General features: G+C 36.3%; 1 protein-coding gene across 4 annotated transcripts in view; it reads right to left on the reverse strand.

Annotated features, from left to right (window-relative positions):
- Positions 1–42: 42 nt before the first annotated feature.
- LOC122718913 (teneurin-a) overlaps positions 43–17,768 on the reverse strand; it is a 387,491-nt gene continuing 369,765 nt past the window's right edge. For 3 of the 4 annotated variants that reach the window (XM_043944319.1, XM_043944317.1, XM_043944321.1), the window contains 8 exons: positions 9,626–9,745; positions 8,042–8,226; positions 7,519–7,670; positions 6,754–7,412; positions 6,381–6,616; positions 2,979–6,301; positions 2,704–2,887; positions 43–2,532 (listed from right to left, as the gene is read on the reverse strand). In XM_043944319.1, coding sequence (XP_043800254.1) covers positions 1,571–2,532; positions 2,704–2,887; positions 2,979–6,301; positions 6,381–6,616; positions 6,754–7,412; positions 7,519–7,670; positions 8,042–8,226; positions 9,626–9,745 — 5,821 coding nt within the window. In that variant the 3' untranslated portion in view covers positions 43–1,570. The remainder of the gene's footprint in view (positions 2,533–2,703; positions 2,888–2,978; positions 6,302–6,380; positions 6,617–6,753; positions 7,413–7,518; positions 7,671–8,041; positions 8,227–9,625; positions 9,746–17,768) is intronic. The other variant, XM_043944320.1, reaches the window with a different exon arrangement.

Consider the following 17,768-nt stretch of genomic DNA (forward strand, 5'->3'; position numbering starts at 1 on the left):
TATTGTATTTTTATTGATCATTCATTCACGATGATAATTCTCTCTCTCTCTCTCTCTCTCTCTCTCTCTCTCTCTCTCTCTCTCTCTCTCTCTCCCTCCCTTTTGAACAACAAATCATACGCGACGCGACATCAATTCTCGAGGAAATGGTCGCTAGCGCTAAGTAGGGGAAGTGGGTAGGATACATCCATCGTTAAAAATACCTTAGCCACGCTATGCAGTGTACGTGTGTGTGAATTGTGTGTCGTGTACATCGACATTCTTTTAATTAGTCACGCTCATTGTCGAATTGTTGCACCGATAATTTCTTTCTTTGCATGGAAAAGCACCACTTTTATAATACACCTTAAACACACCGCCATTTTCTCCTTTTTCTTTTTTTTTGCCCCATCGACCATCTAAATTCGGAATATCGATTCGAAACGTGCTACGTTAATCACCTGTCTCGATCGAACCACTTACTTCGCCATTATCTCGCGTTCTTGCAATGTTTCATCGACACTTTGGACGCTGATCAATCGTTATGCATAGCGACGGACTTCTTTTACTTGATTTTCCTCAGCATTTACAGGGCCATTCATTGTCGAGATACACGTGCGCATGTTCCTTCCACTTTTATTTTGCGATCCGTACATAGGTTATGTTCATCGTATGTATCTTATCTCGACAGAATCGTCTTTTTCATTAATTTTTTTTATTTTATTTTATTTTTTTTTTTTTTCATTACCTAAGTACAACTAAGGTATCGCGTGTGTAGACAGATAGAATGGATACACAAAGTTTATTTCTTCGCATGATAAATCGACGATCGCGCTTCGTATGCTTATCTTATTGGAAAAAGTTTATATGTCAATGTAAAGCTATATATTGACTAGTTTCTCTCACTCGATTCGCTCGAACGACGAATGGCCTGCTTTCTGCCTTCATTTTTCTCTCATCACAATGACGTAGTGATTCGTTGCGAGTTAACGATAGTGAACGCACATAATTTTCGCGATTCCACGATCGTCTTCGTTAAGGAAGTCTTTCTTATCTCGCGAAGAAGGAAACAATGAAATGGTCACGACCTCTTCCGTCGTTTTCCGTAACTGTTGCAAGAACGAAGAAAGGCTTCCTAACGAATTAATAACGAATTTCCCTAATATGGCCGACGATGATAATATACTATCAGTCCGCAAGAGTCGCGAGTTATGGCAATACGGTCGTGCGCGGAGGCAAAAATTTTCTCCGAGATGCTTACACACTACACCCTAAATCGCGATACAATATAATCGATATAACGTTAAATGTTTTTGGCATCTTCGAAATACACAAATAGACTTTGGTATAAAACTTTTTTTTTTTTTTTTTTTTGTTTTGATAGTGTTCGGTAGTGTTCCATACGAAGGACTGCCGACTTGCTGCGGCTCAATCTTATTTCTTTCTTTCTTTTTTTTTTTTTTTTCCAACCTCTTCTTATTCGTTCAGTCGTTCGTTTGGAAATTCCTTCAACGATTGGACAATTCTCCCGGCAGAACAGAATGTATCAGGAGAGGAGGACTCCCTGGTTTAGAACGGTAACCTAATGAGATTAGCAGATTTTGTCCAACCACCAAAGTTTACAAGTTGGGGCACCTCTCCTCCTACGCCGTTTTTTGCTAGACGGATCCACAGCCTTCTTTGTAAATCGGATGTTATACGGGTCTTCCGCGAGTTCTGGATACAACTGTGCATCGTGGATGTATTCACCCTCGTAATTCGACGCGGATCCAGATTTCAGAATCTCGTCTTGCTCGGCCACCATCCATTCGATAGCCGTTGGCGTGTTGGCTTTTAGCGCCTCACGTTCCCTGTGCCAGGCTTTGCGAATAGCGGTCGCCTTGGCGTGATGGAGCAGTCTTTGTTTCTCTTTCTCGGCAGTCGTGCCGTAACGCAAATTCACAATATAACTGGAGCCGTGGATCTTCACGTCTATCAATGAACTACTTCCACTTCCGTTTTCGTTTTCGTGAAATGTTGTATTGACTTGGCCACCTAAACGTTTCAACTGACCACGATCTTCACTAGCTCGCCACGTTTCTTCCTTCACGAAATAAAATGCGTCCTGTTGCGCACTGTGCACCACAAACGTGAAAGGTAGAAAGTACGAACGGTTAAATACCGATGTGAACACATCGCCATAGATGGCGTTCGCGGTTGGCACGCTGGACACTACTGCTTGGCCATCTGCAGTCCTCGATACTAAAATTCCTTTTCCAAATGGAGGATCCGAGGCTGCACCCAAACGGCTGGGTATCAAGTCGCTGGTGTCCTTTTTAAGGGCTGAACGAGGCGGTGCTGATAAACTGACGGCATCTCCGGAATGCCTTTGTGCGATATAGGCTAGAAATCCCGATTGAACACCGAGGTTCCTGGTTCTTTTCTTCTTTCCAAATATGGAAGTGCCTGGACCCAAAGCTGGAGGGACGAGGCTATCTGGCAGTTCGTCGGGGAAAAGTTGAGGTGCGAGTGTCTTCAAATCGTATCCAAGAAGCGACATCCATGATATGTGATCTGAAAATAAGATACAATAAGTAAATAGTCAAATACTTATATTTTTTAATAGTATTTATTGATATTCGTATTTTAATTAATTGTTAATTTGTATCGTATAAGTATTATTAATATGATGTAAATTTATTATTTTTAATGAAGATATTTTAATTATTTGCTAATGAAACTTACCAGTTGGTTGATTTGGTCGATCCGTGTGCCTAACATCAATAGGATCATTCCCATTGAATCTATATAAATGTAGATGTGTTGGTGTGTCTACTCTATCAAGAACATTTTCCCACAAGGGAGACATCCATTGACCTATCAGTGGATCATAAACTTTACCGTTTGGCATATGCACTAATGACGTTACCTAAATTAAAAAAAAAAAAAAAAGAATTTAAAGAAACGAACATACCAATCAAAATTATAATTAACAACAATTATGATTAAATTTAATTCACCTGATCTAGCAATCCTCCGCAAAAATCAACAGGCAGATATAAATAAGGATTCGAGTCGTAAACAATATGCCCATAAGGTGATCTCATAATTTCTCTTATACCTTCGCCATACTGGCTGAAAATCATGATTGGGGTTCCACACTGATCAGTGGCTATATAATATTTGTGCCGATAAACTTGAGCATAAATCAAATGTCCTCTATCGTCGTACACTAACGACATTAATTTTCCATCCCTTGGACTATAAATTTGACTTACTTCATGAGGACGTTTTTGGTTGTTATAAAAGAATTGAGTGACGTTTCCATAATTATCCTTTCTTGTAGCCAAACGATCCAGATGATCGTAATAATAACGAACATCAAAGCGTCCACGTTTGGTCGCGCGAACCAAAAGTCCTTTAGCATTATAGTTAAATCTTTCTTCCCTAGCATTTTGCACCACCAAACCTCTGTTGTCATATTTATACAATCCTTCACCGAATTTCACAATCCTATCCATACTGTTGTATTCCATAGGTATAGTGTTTCCACGATACGTCAATGACAACATGTTCCCATTAGCATCGTATTTAAATCCCCATGGCTCTTGAGCTTCGACCCCAGTCAATTGGCCGTCACAATCCCACGTGTAATTTTTCACGTTGGTATAAGTATTGACAGCCACGTTGCGAGTATAAGTCCTAGTCTGATTAATACGACCACGAGTATCATGTGTAAATTCCATTCTGAAAACCTCTAATTGATGAATCGTCAATGTCACTTGTGTCTCTAAAAATCTGTCATCCGTAATTCTCGAAAACAATGCAGTTCCATCGAACACGGTGGTCTCGTTGGGCTGAGGTCTAGTTACTTTGAATTGTCCAATTTGTTCCAGCATACCTGTTTTGGGACTGTATGCTATAGTGTGAGTTGGAAGAGTTTGACCACCGATTCTACCTTGAACATTCACCAATCTGAAGTTTGAATCATAGTCGAACGTAAACTTTGCATTGCTAAGTCCAGTCTTTGCACCGAAATCTATGCGTTCTTCCACCAACAGACCGGCGCTATATTGATAATCCCATTTGTACTCTACGTCCTTTTCAGAATGAATCACTTCCGAAGGCAAACCGCTTTCAGTATATCTAATTTCACTCTTTCCATCACCGTGAACGACTTCAGCAAGTTGTCCTGAAGTGTGGTACCTATACACGATACGAGCTCCATCACCAGGGAACACAGTTTGTAACAAGTTTCCGTCGTGACTGTAGTGTTGGAGGTAGGCTCTGCTGCTGCCCGGTGGAGTGTAGGTCACTCTGAGAAAACCTAGAGAAGTTTGACACGAGAACGAGTGTTTAGTTCCTGATGGGAGGATAATGTGACGTAGTCCACCATCATCATCATATTGTAAAGTGAAATGTCTGTCACTGGCCAGAGTAATGTTGGATAACACATTGAAATCATTATAGGTATATCGTTTAGTTCCATCCTGACTACTAGTGACCTCTGATAATTGTCCATGGCGATCGTATCCATAAGATTCATCGGATGGACCCCACTTCCAACTTTCTATTCGATTGAATCTATCATACGTGATTGTGAGATTGTAACCTTGTTCATGCGGTTGCCAAGTCAGGGGTAAGCCAGCAGGATCGAAGGTAACAGTAAGCAGTGGATTTCTCGCTCTATCGTAGAAAGTTTCTCGCCTGAAAGCTTGTTCGAATTCTACCCCAATAACCCGTGTATCGTTCACCCAAATCTCTCTGTTTAATGTCTGTTGAAAGTGGCTAACATCGCCGACTAGGTTGTACGTGGTTGTCATAGTGTTGGTTAATTCACCAAGAGACATCAACTGATAACTCCACATTGGCAACATTTCAGCCTCGACTGGTAATGCAGCCTCCAGAAGAGGATGTTTTGTAGTAGCTGCACTTAGCACTCTACCACCACCGGGAAGGAGAACCTCTAAACTGCTATTAGTGAAAGCGATCGCTTTCTTGATTTTGGTGCCATCAATAATCGTTAACATCTTTGATCTCTCATTTTTCATTTTAAATTCTACGATCCTCTGCTTGTCTCCCTTTGACAAAGCTTGAAGAGGGGCTGACACTTTGACCAATAGACCTTCGTCGTCGGATAGATCAGAGAATAGCTTCAATTTTTCACCAGTAGGTAGAATGACATCAGTAACACGACCCAAGTTATCATAATTGTAGATGTACGTTTCACCACCCCCTGATCTGCTTGTCAGTAATCCAGTTGAACCATCATAGGCAAGTGCAATTTCAGCTCTTCCTCGTTCAGAGAGTTTTTCCAAGAAGCCAACTGCAGAAATCTTTAATTCAGATTTATGATCTTGTGTATTCTCTATAGAACTGACCACACTGCTGTAATCCCTTAAGAATTGAATCTTATTTCCGGCACTATCCGTCACGGTAGATAATTTTCCAAAACTTGTGTTTTTGCTATACAAGAACGAATAACGAGTCTTGCCAGATGTTAAATCCTTCGTGGAGATGTGTTGACCGTAACGATTGAATACGTATACCTCGTTCGATGGTGGGAAAGGAATATGAAATTCCCCACTTTCGTCATGATTTGGAAGATAGGGTTGCAGAGCTAAAATGTGCAGGCTACCTTGATCAGCCACGTGAAGGACGCCATCTGGTGACACAGCCAGAGCAGAAATGGCTGTGAATTTAGCATTCGATGACAACAAAGTTTCTGTACTACTGGTGTCATCGGTGCATGCGCAACTTTCCAGATCTTTACTGCTTGGAGTAGTATTATTACATTCACACTGACCACGCAATCTTTCTTGTTGCTGTCCAGCAAAATGAGACATTTTCCCAGAACTATCTACAATTTTGATAGAATTCACTCTGTGTGAATCGCTTTCTGCTATGTAGAGTTCACCAGTTGGACTGAAACTAACGGCAAGTACAGAACCAAGTACTTCATCAGACTTCTTTGGACTCGTGGTTGTCGTCGAATTTACTTTTTTTAGATCACTGTCGTTGCTGTTTCCATTGCTATTGGTGTTACTAGTGCAATGGAGCGGCGTTCCAGCTACTACGCGAACTTTTAAGTCGCTTGTAAGTTTCAAAACCAGCCTGTCATCGATGAAATGAAGAGATCCATCCAGAGGGCTTAAGGTCAATCCAGTTGGCCATTGTAATTGGGCTTGATGAGCAGGTATAGCACCAACGCATGGAGCTGGGGACCAGTGATTGTGGTGTCCGTGGTGTCCAACTAATGTGTGAATAATTCCATGAGGATCTACGGCGCGTATATTTCTTCCATCGGCGATGTACATAGTCTTATCGGCGGCAATGGCGATTCCTACAAGGTTAATACAAAGTAAATAACAGTGATAATATAATGTTAACGAATTAGTTTATTAAATTGTATGAAAATGTACCTTTCGGATGAGCCAATTTGGCGCGAATAGCTGGTCCTTCATCGCCACAATGACTTTCGTCACCAGGAATACATCTTTCTCCACTTCCAACTATAGGCTCGATGTTGATACTGGGATGTTCCACATCTTTTAGAGATAAAGCTCTCAATATTTGATGTTTTTCAGGATCACTGATGTATAAATGGCCATCCGCAGGGGAAACGCAGAGATAATAAGCATAAGCCACTTGAGTTGCACTGAAAATATATGTTTCTCATTATTCAGAAATCTAAGTCTAAATTTGTATGTATATGTACATCATGCACAAACTAAAACATTTATAATTAGATAAACTATCTTTATATGCCATATTTCAATATGGCCTCTAACTCACCTTAGTGTCAAAACAGTGTATACTTCCCCTTCAGGTGTAATCCTGCGTACCAGATTGAAATCGCCAACATAGATGCTTCCATCTGGGCCACTAGTGAGCGCCACTGGTGTTAATAACCTAACATCTTTAGCCAAACCATCGCAATCTTGACACACCAAGCTTCTTTGCAGTCCAGTGCCCATCACCACTTTTACCGTGCGAGGATACTGTTTGAAATGCAAAGTGGTACCATCTCCTTTCTGAAGTATTCCTTCGTGAAAGTTGTAGTGATGGTGAATGTCCAATCCCCAGCCTCCAATATCCGAAATATCGACGTCGAAACCTTGCAACATGGCTGTCTGCGTTTCCCAAATCACCGCTGGACAAGTGGAGTGTTGATAGCCTATTGAGATCCTTGCCTGTGCCACACCGTACACCTTCTGTTTGTAAACGTTCCTCTTGTTCCAAGCAAACGTGTGCGTCAAATTTGGGTCTGCTTCATAGGTCTTCGCGTGCAATGACCCCTCAATTTCAACGTGCACGTGCACGTGTGTCAGTGACTTTGGGATGAACGGTCCAGTCAATTGCATTCTAACAGTCGATAAATAGCCGGCCGCCTGGCTGCTTTGATACATCAAATGCAAATTCGAGCCTGGAATGGCAATGCTTTCTTGGACGATCTGCAAGAAAAAAAAAAACAAAGAAAAATTCAGAAATTTAATTTCAATAATGGTTTCGATATAATAAAAAATTAATAGAAATTTTATGAAAAAGAAAAATATATACCTGACTTTCAGCGAATACCAAACTTTTGCCCGGAAGACCTCCCACCTTCTCTGGCATCCAAGTACTGACGATGATTGGCCTCAATAATTCGTGATCATGCTCCAAGCATGGACCGTGCTCGCTAAAGAGTCCCATCGATATCCCTGGGAAGCCTATTATATTGTATGCCATAAATGATAAGGAACTTAAAAACATAAAACACTTAAGGACGGAACAAAGACGGCACACACGATCAGCAATGGGTCCTTTATGAATTCCTCTTTGCATGTTGAAAGACAATGATGAAGCAATAAACAATTAACATATATTTTATTCAAAATAAAAAATAGAAATTAAAAAATAAATAAAAAAATAAAATAAAAAAAATGAAAAATGAAAAACAAAATAGTTATTCAATGTTTTAAATGTGAAACATATTGGACCATTGTTTATTTTAATTTCAGTTGATTTCGCAACACGATAAAATGTGAAAAAAGACAAAAAACTTAAAAAAAGATAATAATAATAAAGAATTCGTACTTACCAACAGCTGGACTGGGTGGTTGGTTGGATTTAGGAGATTCGTCTTCCTCGTTGAGAGTCATCACTACAGGTGGCAGGACCACTATTTGATTCCATGGCACGAACACCGTCCTCGTGAGGGGTTTAAAGGGGCTACGTTGAAATTGAAGCGTTACCGCACCACCACCGTTCACTAACACATCGAACCTGGTCAAAATACGAAAATATATTTCAAATTATATCTTAGTTTTCAATATTAGATAATAATAAATTATGGTCAATCGATAAAAGATATTTATTTGATTTTCTTAATCATTTAAAAATTTCAATTGCAAAAAATTATGATTCTTAATATAAAATTTTTTATAAATGTGTTCAAAAATTGACATTAATATTTTTAATTATATATTGCATAAAGATTAATTTCAAAATATTCTTTATCGCTATTGAAAAATCTCACCTATTAAATTAAAATTTAAAAAAATTACGAAAAATTCGAATTATACAAACACATCGTTATTCAATTTCAAGGAAAAAACATTCCAATAAATAGTTCCCTACGCATCCTCATAATTCTCTCTTTCATTTTATCGTGCGTTCTTGTCACGTAGCGACATCAACAGGCGACAAATTGAACTAAGCCGTAAGGTCCAGTCCCCAGAAACTTTTGCCTGGACATGTTTGAAATCCGATTTGAAAGTTTCTTGTCGCGTTACAAACACATGAATCGTGGAACCGTTTCACGAATAGGATACAATATAAGCCGTATTCGCAATCAAATAGTGACAAATGCGTATTTATCAGGGAATCTGGCCGCAATAACTGCCAATCTATCATGGCCCCGTATTCATTAACCCGTGAATACAACGAGAGAGTTCTATCTCAAACTTCCGTTTGGGATTATGTGAAACGAATGCGAGAGAGAGAGATAGAGAATGAAAAATGAAACAAAAATAGGAAATATATATATAGAAATGGAAATGTTATCGTGAATTTATATACCAATATATGCATATTCTCTCTCACGTTTGCAGTTCAGTATATTATGGTAAAATTTTGCTGGTGATCCGACAAAAGAGGGAAGAAGGGATAGACATAGGTCAGACTAATCACGCAGGTTTGCACGGAGTAATTAGGAAGCTTTCGACATCATTAGCTCGAGCTTTGATGTGGTTTACAGGGCCAACTCCTCCGGCTCCGTGTTTCAGGATTATCCTCGCCAGGATTACTATATACCTGTTTGATATAGGTGTTTCATCATCTCCCCACACCCCTCCCACAACCTTCATTACAATGCATCCTTGATCCTATTACGAAGGGCGTCCAAGCTGGCATACACATTCATCAAGGACAAATACTAATATCACACCATATGTTTATGTGTTTATCATTGGTACGAGTGTTTGTACACGTTTTTGTTTTCTTAAGAGAAAAAGAGGGCATTTATTTCAGTCTATAATTATGATTGTATCAAAGAAAATAAATTCGCATTTTAAATGGATATACGTATATCGTATGGAATAATTTCATCTATAGTTTCTACTTTTATTCTTCACGTATCATATTCAAAACGATATACAGTAAAATCATAAAATCAGTAACTCACCATCCATCAGCTCTAGTTAATGTGAATCCAAAGCGGGGGTCTCTGTCCACGGATACCCTGATGCCTACTATTCCAATTCCTTGTTCGGTTACAACTTGGCCTCGCATCACCGCAACTCGACTGTTACAAATCAAAAATATATCGAAGTCTTTTGAAATTGGATCGTATCGTTGATCCGTTGAACCGCGAAATGCTGATCTAAAATCCTTTCAAATCATATTATCATCGATATAACAATTAACAATAAAAAAAATTTAATTATGTATCACTTCGAATTATTTAAGAGAAAAAAGATCGGGTGAGAGAATACATATCGACAAATTCTAAAAATTTTCAAATAATGATAAAAATTATATGAGTAAAAAATTAATTAAATAAAAAGAAAATTGTCGAATTTAGTAAAATTTTAATCGTACAATTCATGTATCGTAAGATACAAACTTCGAGAGCGTGAACAATCGTTTCTGTCTATCAAATCAGCTTCCGCGGTCAACGGTTCAATGCGATCCAATATTCTCACATCGCTGCCAATACAATCCGCAATTCCATTCGAGTCGGCATTTACCGGCCGCGTTGACTCGCACAAAGGTAGTTAATGGTTTTGGTCGTATCTAGAAGCGATACAAATTGATTTTACAAACGAAATAATGCGTGGCGCTATGTGTTCGCGCTGGGCCAGATGTCGCCATAGTCGGTTTCTTGATCAACTAGGTTAGTTGTCGCGTATCGTATTGGCAACGACGCGGAACATTTTCTTTCAGTCACATTCACTTTCTTGCAATTTGCGTGATATTTATTCATGGTTGCATTCTTTTAAAGGTTTTGTTCATTTTTTTTGGCTTGATTGTGGGTAGTTGATTTTTTTGTAAAGTATCGAGCAGATTGTCAATTCGGGAGCAAAAAAGAACACGATCGTCCTGAGGCAGGTAATAATAATAATAAATAAATAAAAGGTGGGTGGTAAATTTTCGTGAAAATAGAACTGCATGCATATATAATCATGTATAAATAGATACTTAATAAAGGCAATGAAAAATTTATACGTAATAAGTTTTAGGGCTTGGATTATCTGCGATATATAAAAGTTGGAATATGTTGAAGCTGAATATTTTAAGCGATTTGTGTATAGTGCTGAATATAATGAGATTGATGTAGGTAGGTAAGATAATAACAATAATAATGATGATGATGATAATAATAATATAATATATAGAAAATATGCCGTGTATCAAGCATATGTACGCAGCTTGTTATATCAGATACCGCTTAATGGACTATATGTTTGCAAATAAAGATATTGTATATGAAAATATTGATTTTTAATTATCTTCTTATATATACTTATTATTTGTTGAAAAATAATAATTTAAATAAAAGATTGAGAAAACATATTATTTTGAAAATTATATTTGAATAATATGAATTATAATTTAAAAGTTGAAATGAATTCAAAAATTCGCGGCGTTCCATGTGCCAACCTAACTTAATATTTGACATGTTCAATTTACTCGCAACAAACAAGATTTATAAAGCATAGCTGTCGAGAAACAGTATAAAAAATATTCCCTGAATACTGTATGAAAATTCGATAACAAATATAAATCGTGTATCATATGATAACGTCAGTGTTTAATTATTTTTAAAATATATTGCTTATATCTATAGAATATTAAGAAAATAAAGAAACGAACATATATCTAATAAAATTTCCACATCTGAAAAGATTTTTTTTTTATATATATAGAATAAAGCCATAAAGATATTGAAATATTTATATCTATATTTGTCAGTTTCCTAATTGAAAAATAAATTCTAATAAATTAGGAAACAAAGTTATAATTGAAAGTTAATATTCAGATTATGTTATCTGTAATACATATTTCAAATTATTCTTACATAATAAAAAAACATTTTTCCTTTATCATTTTAGCAAATATCAAATATCAAAGTATGGTAGAACACATACAACAAGCTGCATAGATGCATTTGATATTTGTATATATATATATATATATATATATATTCATTTGTCCCTAAGGAATTGCATATGGGGTCATGATTCGTTCTTGGAGGATCCATATATTCCCCCATGAGAATTAAAAGTCAGACGATATCCAATGGACAAACGATCGTGTCGTCGTTCTGGAGAACGATCAAAGCCGTGTATAATTCCGGCTACGCGCACCATGCCACCGTTCTCGTTCCTTCGGCGACTTGGGGATCAAACATTACCTGGGTGCTGATCCTCCAAGTACGAGCATAGCAAGGTGGCAGGCACAGTCGTCACTACTGGTAAAAAAAAAAAAAAAAAAAAAAAAAAAAANAAAAAAAAAAAAAGAAAACAAAGAAAAAAAGAATCTGAAATCATAGTAAATCGTATATAAAAGGAAACGTAAAACAATTCGAATCGAGATGAAAAAATAAATCGAAAAGAAGAGAGAAATGGATATATATATATATTTTTTATCTATATATATATATATATATATATGTAGATCAATCTCGAACACACCGACATCTGGTGGCGAGCGCGTATGCAAGACTGAATAACGGAAAAACAAAGAAAAATAGTAAAGAAAAAAAAATAAAAATATGGACGGTCTCGCGACAGAAAGATCAGCGCGATACAGCGACGCAATGCCGAATTCTGTCTCTCTTTACTTGGATTTTTTTCATTCTTATTGCTCTGTCAGCGATACGATGTTTATTTTATATTTTATCGCGCCATATTTCTTTTCCTCCCGCGCGCGCGACATTCAAACGTATCAAACGACTTTCCTCTTTTCTGCCTTCTCTTTTTTCATCTTCTCATTATTTTGGAAAACTTTTTTTTCCTTTATTATTTATTTTAGATACTCGTTCGTTTCCTGTTCAAGAATATAATAATGAATGAACAATTTAAATCAGAAATGATTTCATTTTCTCTTTTTTTCTTTCATTTTCTTTCTCTTTTCAAAAATTTAACTCACGAATTAATCCACCAATATTAAATTGAAAAGAAATCTTTTGCAGTCTTCTGATTTATGAGAAATTATTACTGGCTTTAGCATGAACCACGGACGGATAAGGACGAATCGATTTTTCTCCAAAAGAGGGTTTCTGTCGTGTTCTGTTATGAGATTATAACTTTCGGTGGGTTAGATAGCACGGATCGGTTAAAGACAGACACAGGGCTTTGGTGTAACGGGGTTATTGGCACATTGTAGACAGGTGATAACAGACGTAGACAAGGGACAAGGGAGGGATTGGTCGTTCAGGTCCTTCGTATCATATCGTATCATGTATCATAAAGCTGTGTATTGAACGGTTCCGATTTCGTAATTATTGCCGATCCGTCGATTCGGAACAATACATTATAACTTGTTTTTTTTTTCTCATTCTCATTTTCATCGTCATCGTTTTACATTTGATTTTATTTTATATACCACGATTATTAGATCTTTTCCACCGCTTGTGTACAAATATCTATTATGCATATAAATATAAATGTTATATGATGATGTATATTTTATATTATTAGGTTAATAATCGACAAACGACGGAAAGGAACAATTGAACAAAAAAATGGAACGCAAGAATATATATGTTTTTGACGCAAGAGGCGCGCAATAAAGTCAGCGTTCGTGTATAAGATGCTAGGGGGCAAAAAGTCACTAGAGACAAATTCGACAAGGGCTTATGAAATACACAACGTACATAAAAAAGTGCAAGCCTGGCAACACAAAAAACAACACAAGACCAGACAGGATATTGTTACGTAAAAAATGACACGATTCTCAAACATACTATTACTTGGTTTATGACCGGTTACGTTATATATCAGGATAATCGTAGTAATAATAGCTAAGAACTCAGCGCTAAACAGGACAAGATGACAATACATAAACAGAACAATAGAGAAAGAACGGAATGGAACAGAACAGAGAGAGAGAGAGAGAGAGAGAGAGAGAGAGAGAGAGAGAGAGAGAGAGAGAGGGCGGATAAGAGCAGGGTTATAGACAACGATCATCCGACGACATATCACAGATAACACAAAGACAATTTGATACGATTGTACTTTCAATGTAGGTGTGAAGAGAGTAATAACCCTTTAGCTGTAGCCATATGTTCGCGATTTCGATTGATTTTAAGTTTAAATTTTTCTTATCTAAAGATAACATAGATTTTTTTTTTTTGTTATCGATCGAGTAAGGTTCTAATATAATTTCTAGTATAAAGGTAAGACAAATGCAATTAGAATTAAAATTCAATTGCTAAATTAATGTAAATTTCAATTTAATAAATTATTATTAAACACACATGATATTTCTCACATCGCACAAAGGTAAAATTAAAGATGTTGAATCATTGATATCGTATATTTGTTTCACGCGAACTATAAGCGGTAGCCGTCGGGTCAAAAATGACAAACAATACGCAGGTAGATAGACAAGATAGACAAATACAGAAAAAAAAAAGAGAAAAAGAAATGATTGAGCGAGAAAAATAAGAGAATGATAAAATGAAAACTCAAAAAAGACGACAGACAGGCGATTGAAAATGGAATACAGAAGACTCGGGAATATGTAGATATGAGTCGAATAAGCGAGGTTATGATCAAACATTGGCAAAACATAATTGGCAAACATAACTGAATCGAAAATAGGTTAGGGATAATAAAACAGAAGAAATACATATGGGATGAGCGAGAATAAGATCAAACGAAGATATATATATATATAAAGAGACAAAGACATAGACAAAAAATGATAACTGAACAAGGGAAACAGAGAAAAAAGAGAGACGTGATACGCAGGCTAAGGGTATGAACATACGTATAAATATATAGATAGATTACATATAATGGGACATACGAAAAAACATATAAGATGAATGTTACGAGCGAAACGAGCAAATAGATGGTACTTTTTTCAATTTTTTTTTTTTTTTTTTAGTTCATAAAAAAAAAAACTTTTTTTTCTTTTGGATTAATGAACGATTAGCGAGAGAGCTGCAACTTACCGCGGTGTAAAGGAACTCCAGAACGTACTACGTGTGGGAAAAAACCAACGAGAAGAAAGGGCGTTACCACGGTCACAGAACCCGCGTTTGCGGGCAAAAAAACGGACGCGCGTACGCAGCATTGCGCGAGCAATCGTTTATTTCGCATTTTCATCGATTTCTTTTTTTTTTTCTTTTATCACGTCCTTTTTCATTCAAATTTTCCCGCCATTACCGCCATTACCATCATACGATATTGCTTTTTTCGTACGTTACGACCGATGGTTAACTTTCGAAGAAGTTTATCCCCACCACGCCTATATTCCCCCACCCATTACACGTTCGCGCCAACGTTTTACCGTGCATTTGCGAGTTCCGCGGCGAAAATCGAATGCTCCATCGCAATGTTCCGTACGCCGTTACAGAAACAATAGACGTAGACACACACTAATCAAGCGTACCCATCATACACACGGTTTTCGTCAGTCACGCAACATGAATACAATCACTCGCAGACTCATTCAACATAGAGTGGTAATACATGACAGACACAAGTTGGAAACTACGCACACACATTTGTATATATATGATTATATATGTATATATATAAATATATATATAATATATATATAAATATTTATGTATATATTTTTATATTATTTATATTATAAATATGTATATATAATATAAATAACATGTAAATAAATAAATAATTATATATATATATATATATTTATAGATATATATGTATTTGTAATGTATAGAATAAAAAGAGAAAGAGATGGAGAGCTCGAATATCTTCTCGCATAATAGATGCAACCGATAATGCACACGTGTTAACGAGACACGGGCGTCGCGTCGTTTCGTTTGGAATCCAACATTATCGACTCAACGTCGATTCGAGATTCGTCTCGTATCGAGTGAGTCGAGAGTAACGGAAGGATCCTCTTATCGCGTTGCCCGTCGAAGCCAAGCTTGGAACTGACAATGAGGAGAAATTCCATCAGAGCCTGGACTGCCATGTTGGCAGACGATCTTCGAATATTGATTACGCTCTGTCCGAGCAATCCTGATGCCAGCCTGAATTTCTGATTCACAGGGATACTTGTACGTTGCCTGTTGTCCGCTCGAGATTCTATTTCAAAGAAGAGAGCGAAGAGGGCAGGAAGAGTCTAGGCGTTCTCTCGTTTTCGCTCCATTGAAAACACGCCTTATTCCATTCCTCGAATAATTTGTGTGTCTCGCGAGTGATCGAATTAATTTCACATTAATTTTAGATTGTGCCAATCGTAAATTGATTTTTGGACAAGTGAATCGATTTTAGAATGAAAAATGTAAATACTGTTATTATAGTTGATTAATTCTATGTAAATATAAGTCAACAATGAAAAATGAATTTGCTTCAAAGATATGATATACATTGATGTTATTTGTTTTTTGTATGTAAATTATTATTACCATTCTTTATATAAATTTATTAAATATAAATGTTGAAAAGCAAATAATTTATAATCATTTCATATTTCGTGTTCAATATTAAAAATCATTTATTATTATAAAAAAAGGCAAACAAAATAAGTTTATACAATGATTTGCTTCAAAAATAATTGAAATTTTGAATTGAAATTATTCTTTTCATAATTGAAAAATAAAATATAATCAAATGTTGTTGATTCCGAGAAATATAAAGCTTTTGCTATATGAATTTCTCTATGCTTTCATTCAAATAAGAGCTCTCCTTTAATCTTAATTTCTAGAATTATATCATAAACCACTTTTCTTAACATTTTGTTAAAGTTAAATTTTTCTCTTCAACCCATCTATAATTTAATTAAAAAAGTAATAAACACATACAATATAATAATTCAATTTGTATTTGTACAATTTGTTACGCGACTGTTCTAACAAAACACGGAAACTATCTAATTACGCTTTTTCTTTCTCCCAAAAAAAAAAAAAAAAAAAAAAAAAAAAAAAAAAATGTAAATTGTTACGTATAAAGTTGACTTGCTTTATTTACACAGAACTATTTTCAACCGTAATTTACATATTAATTTAATACCTTCTTTTTCTCTTTAAACTTTTATATCAAAAACAAGTTTCAATTTCATCGTATTTCAAAGCAAATCGTACAAGCTTTTATGCTATTCTTCCAACCGAAAACGTGCCCATATCAGAATCGCAAATAAAGTTGTTGAATAAAATTCAAATATTTTTTTTTTTTATCCATCTTTGAATCGAAGTGAAAAAGGTGTTTCAAGATGGCAGCAAACATGCTTGGAAAAAGCCAACGATTAATGTCGACGAAAGTAGCGCATACTTCACAAGATCAAAATAAAATTGTATTCTGCTCTCCGTAGATCTCTTTCTCGGACACACACTGAAACTGCGGTGTATCGAATAACGAATAACGTTCGATTCAAAACGTAGAAATTGAGTGAATGGACGCACACATGGAGAAAAGCGACCGAACCGCGACAGATTTCAAACTTGTGTCTACCATTTCTAGAAATAATTTTACTCGGGGACGACCGACTCTCGAAACTCGTCGTTTCTCCGTTAATTTCATCGTTTCATCGTTAACAATCTATTGAACGAATTAATTAACCGATCAATTGTGCAAGTTAGATTCGTAATGTTTTAGGTTAGGCGAGCACCGCGACTCGAGCGTCCCCTTGCGCTTTATCTATGAATTTCCCAATGTCGGTGAACTGCTTAAAAAAATGGCCGAAATAGCTGGTAAGTCACAAGAGAAATTTGGAAAACGACACGGTCTGCTTATCGCGTTACCGTTCTAAGGTAAAATACACTTCTTGTTTTGTTCAAACAACGCGATGCCTGAAAGCTGTACATGTAAAAAAGAAAAAAAGCTTCACGCGGGAAACTTAATCCACAGCAACCGATCGAGAATATACCGAAAATCGAGTCTCTAGAATATTTTCTCCGTGTGCAGACTTTTTTTTTTTTAATCTCTTTCATTTTTTTTTATTCCTTTCATCTTCTTTTTTTTCCCGTTTTATTTTCTTTCTCGTTTTTAAATCTTTAATTTCGACATATTTTTTTCTTTTTTTTTTTTCTTTTTTTTTGGTCTGTACTTCACAATAGTCTGTACGTAAAACGGAGCCTCTTTCGATCTTCGGCTGTAGGGTGAATGGTGATTTGG

Source organism: Apis laboriosa, unplaced genomic scaffold (assembly GCF_014066325.1).
Source record: "Apis laboriosa isolate Shangri-la unplaced genomic scaffold, ASM1406632v1 scaffold68_cov148, whole genome shotgun sequence".
Classification (NCBI taxonomy): domain Eukaryota; kingdom Metazoa; phylum Arthropoda; class Insecta; order Hymenoptera; family Apidae; genus Apis; species Apis laboriosa.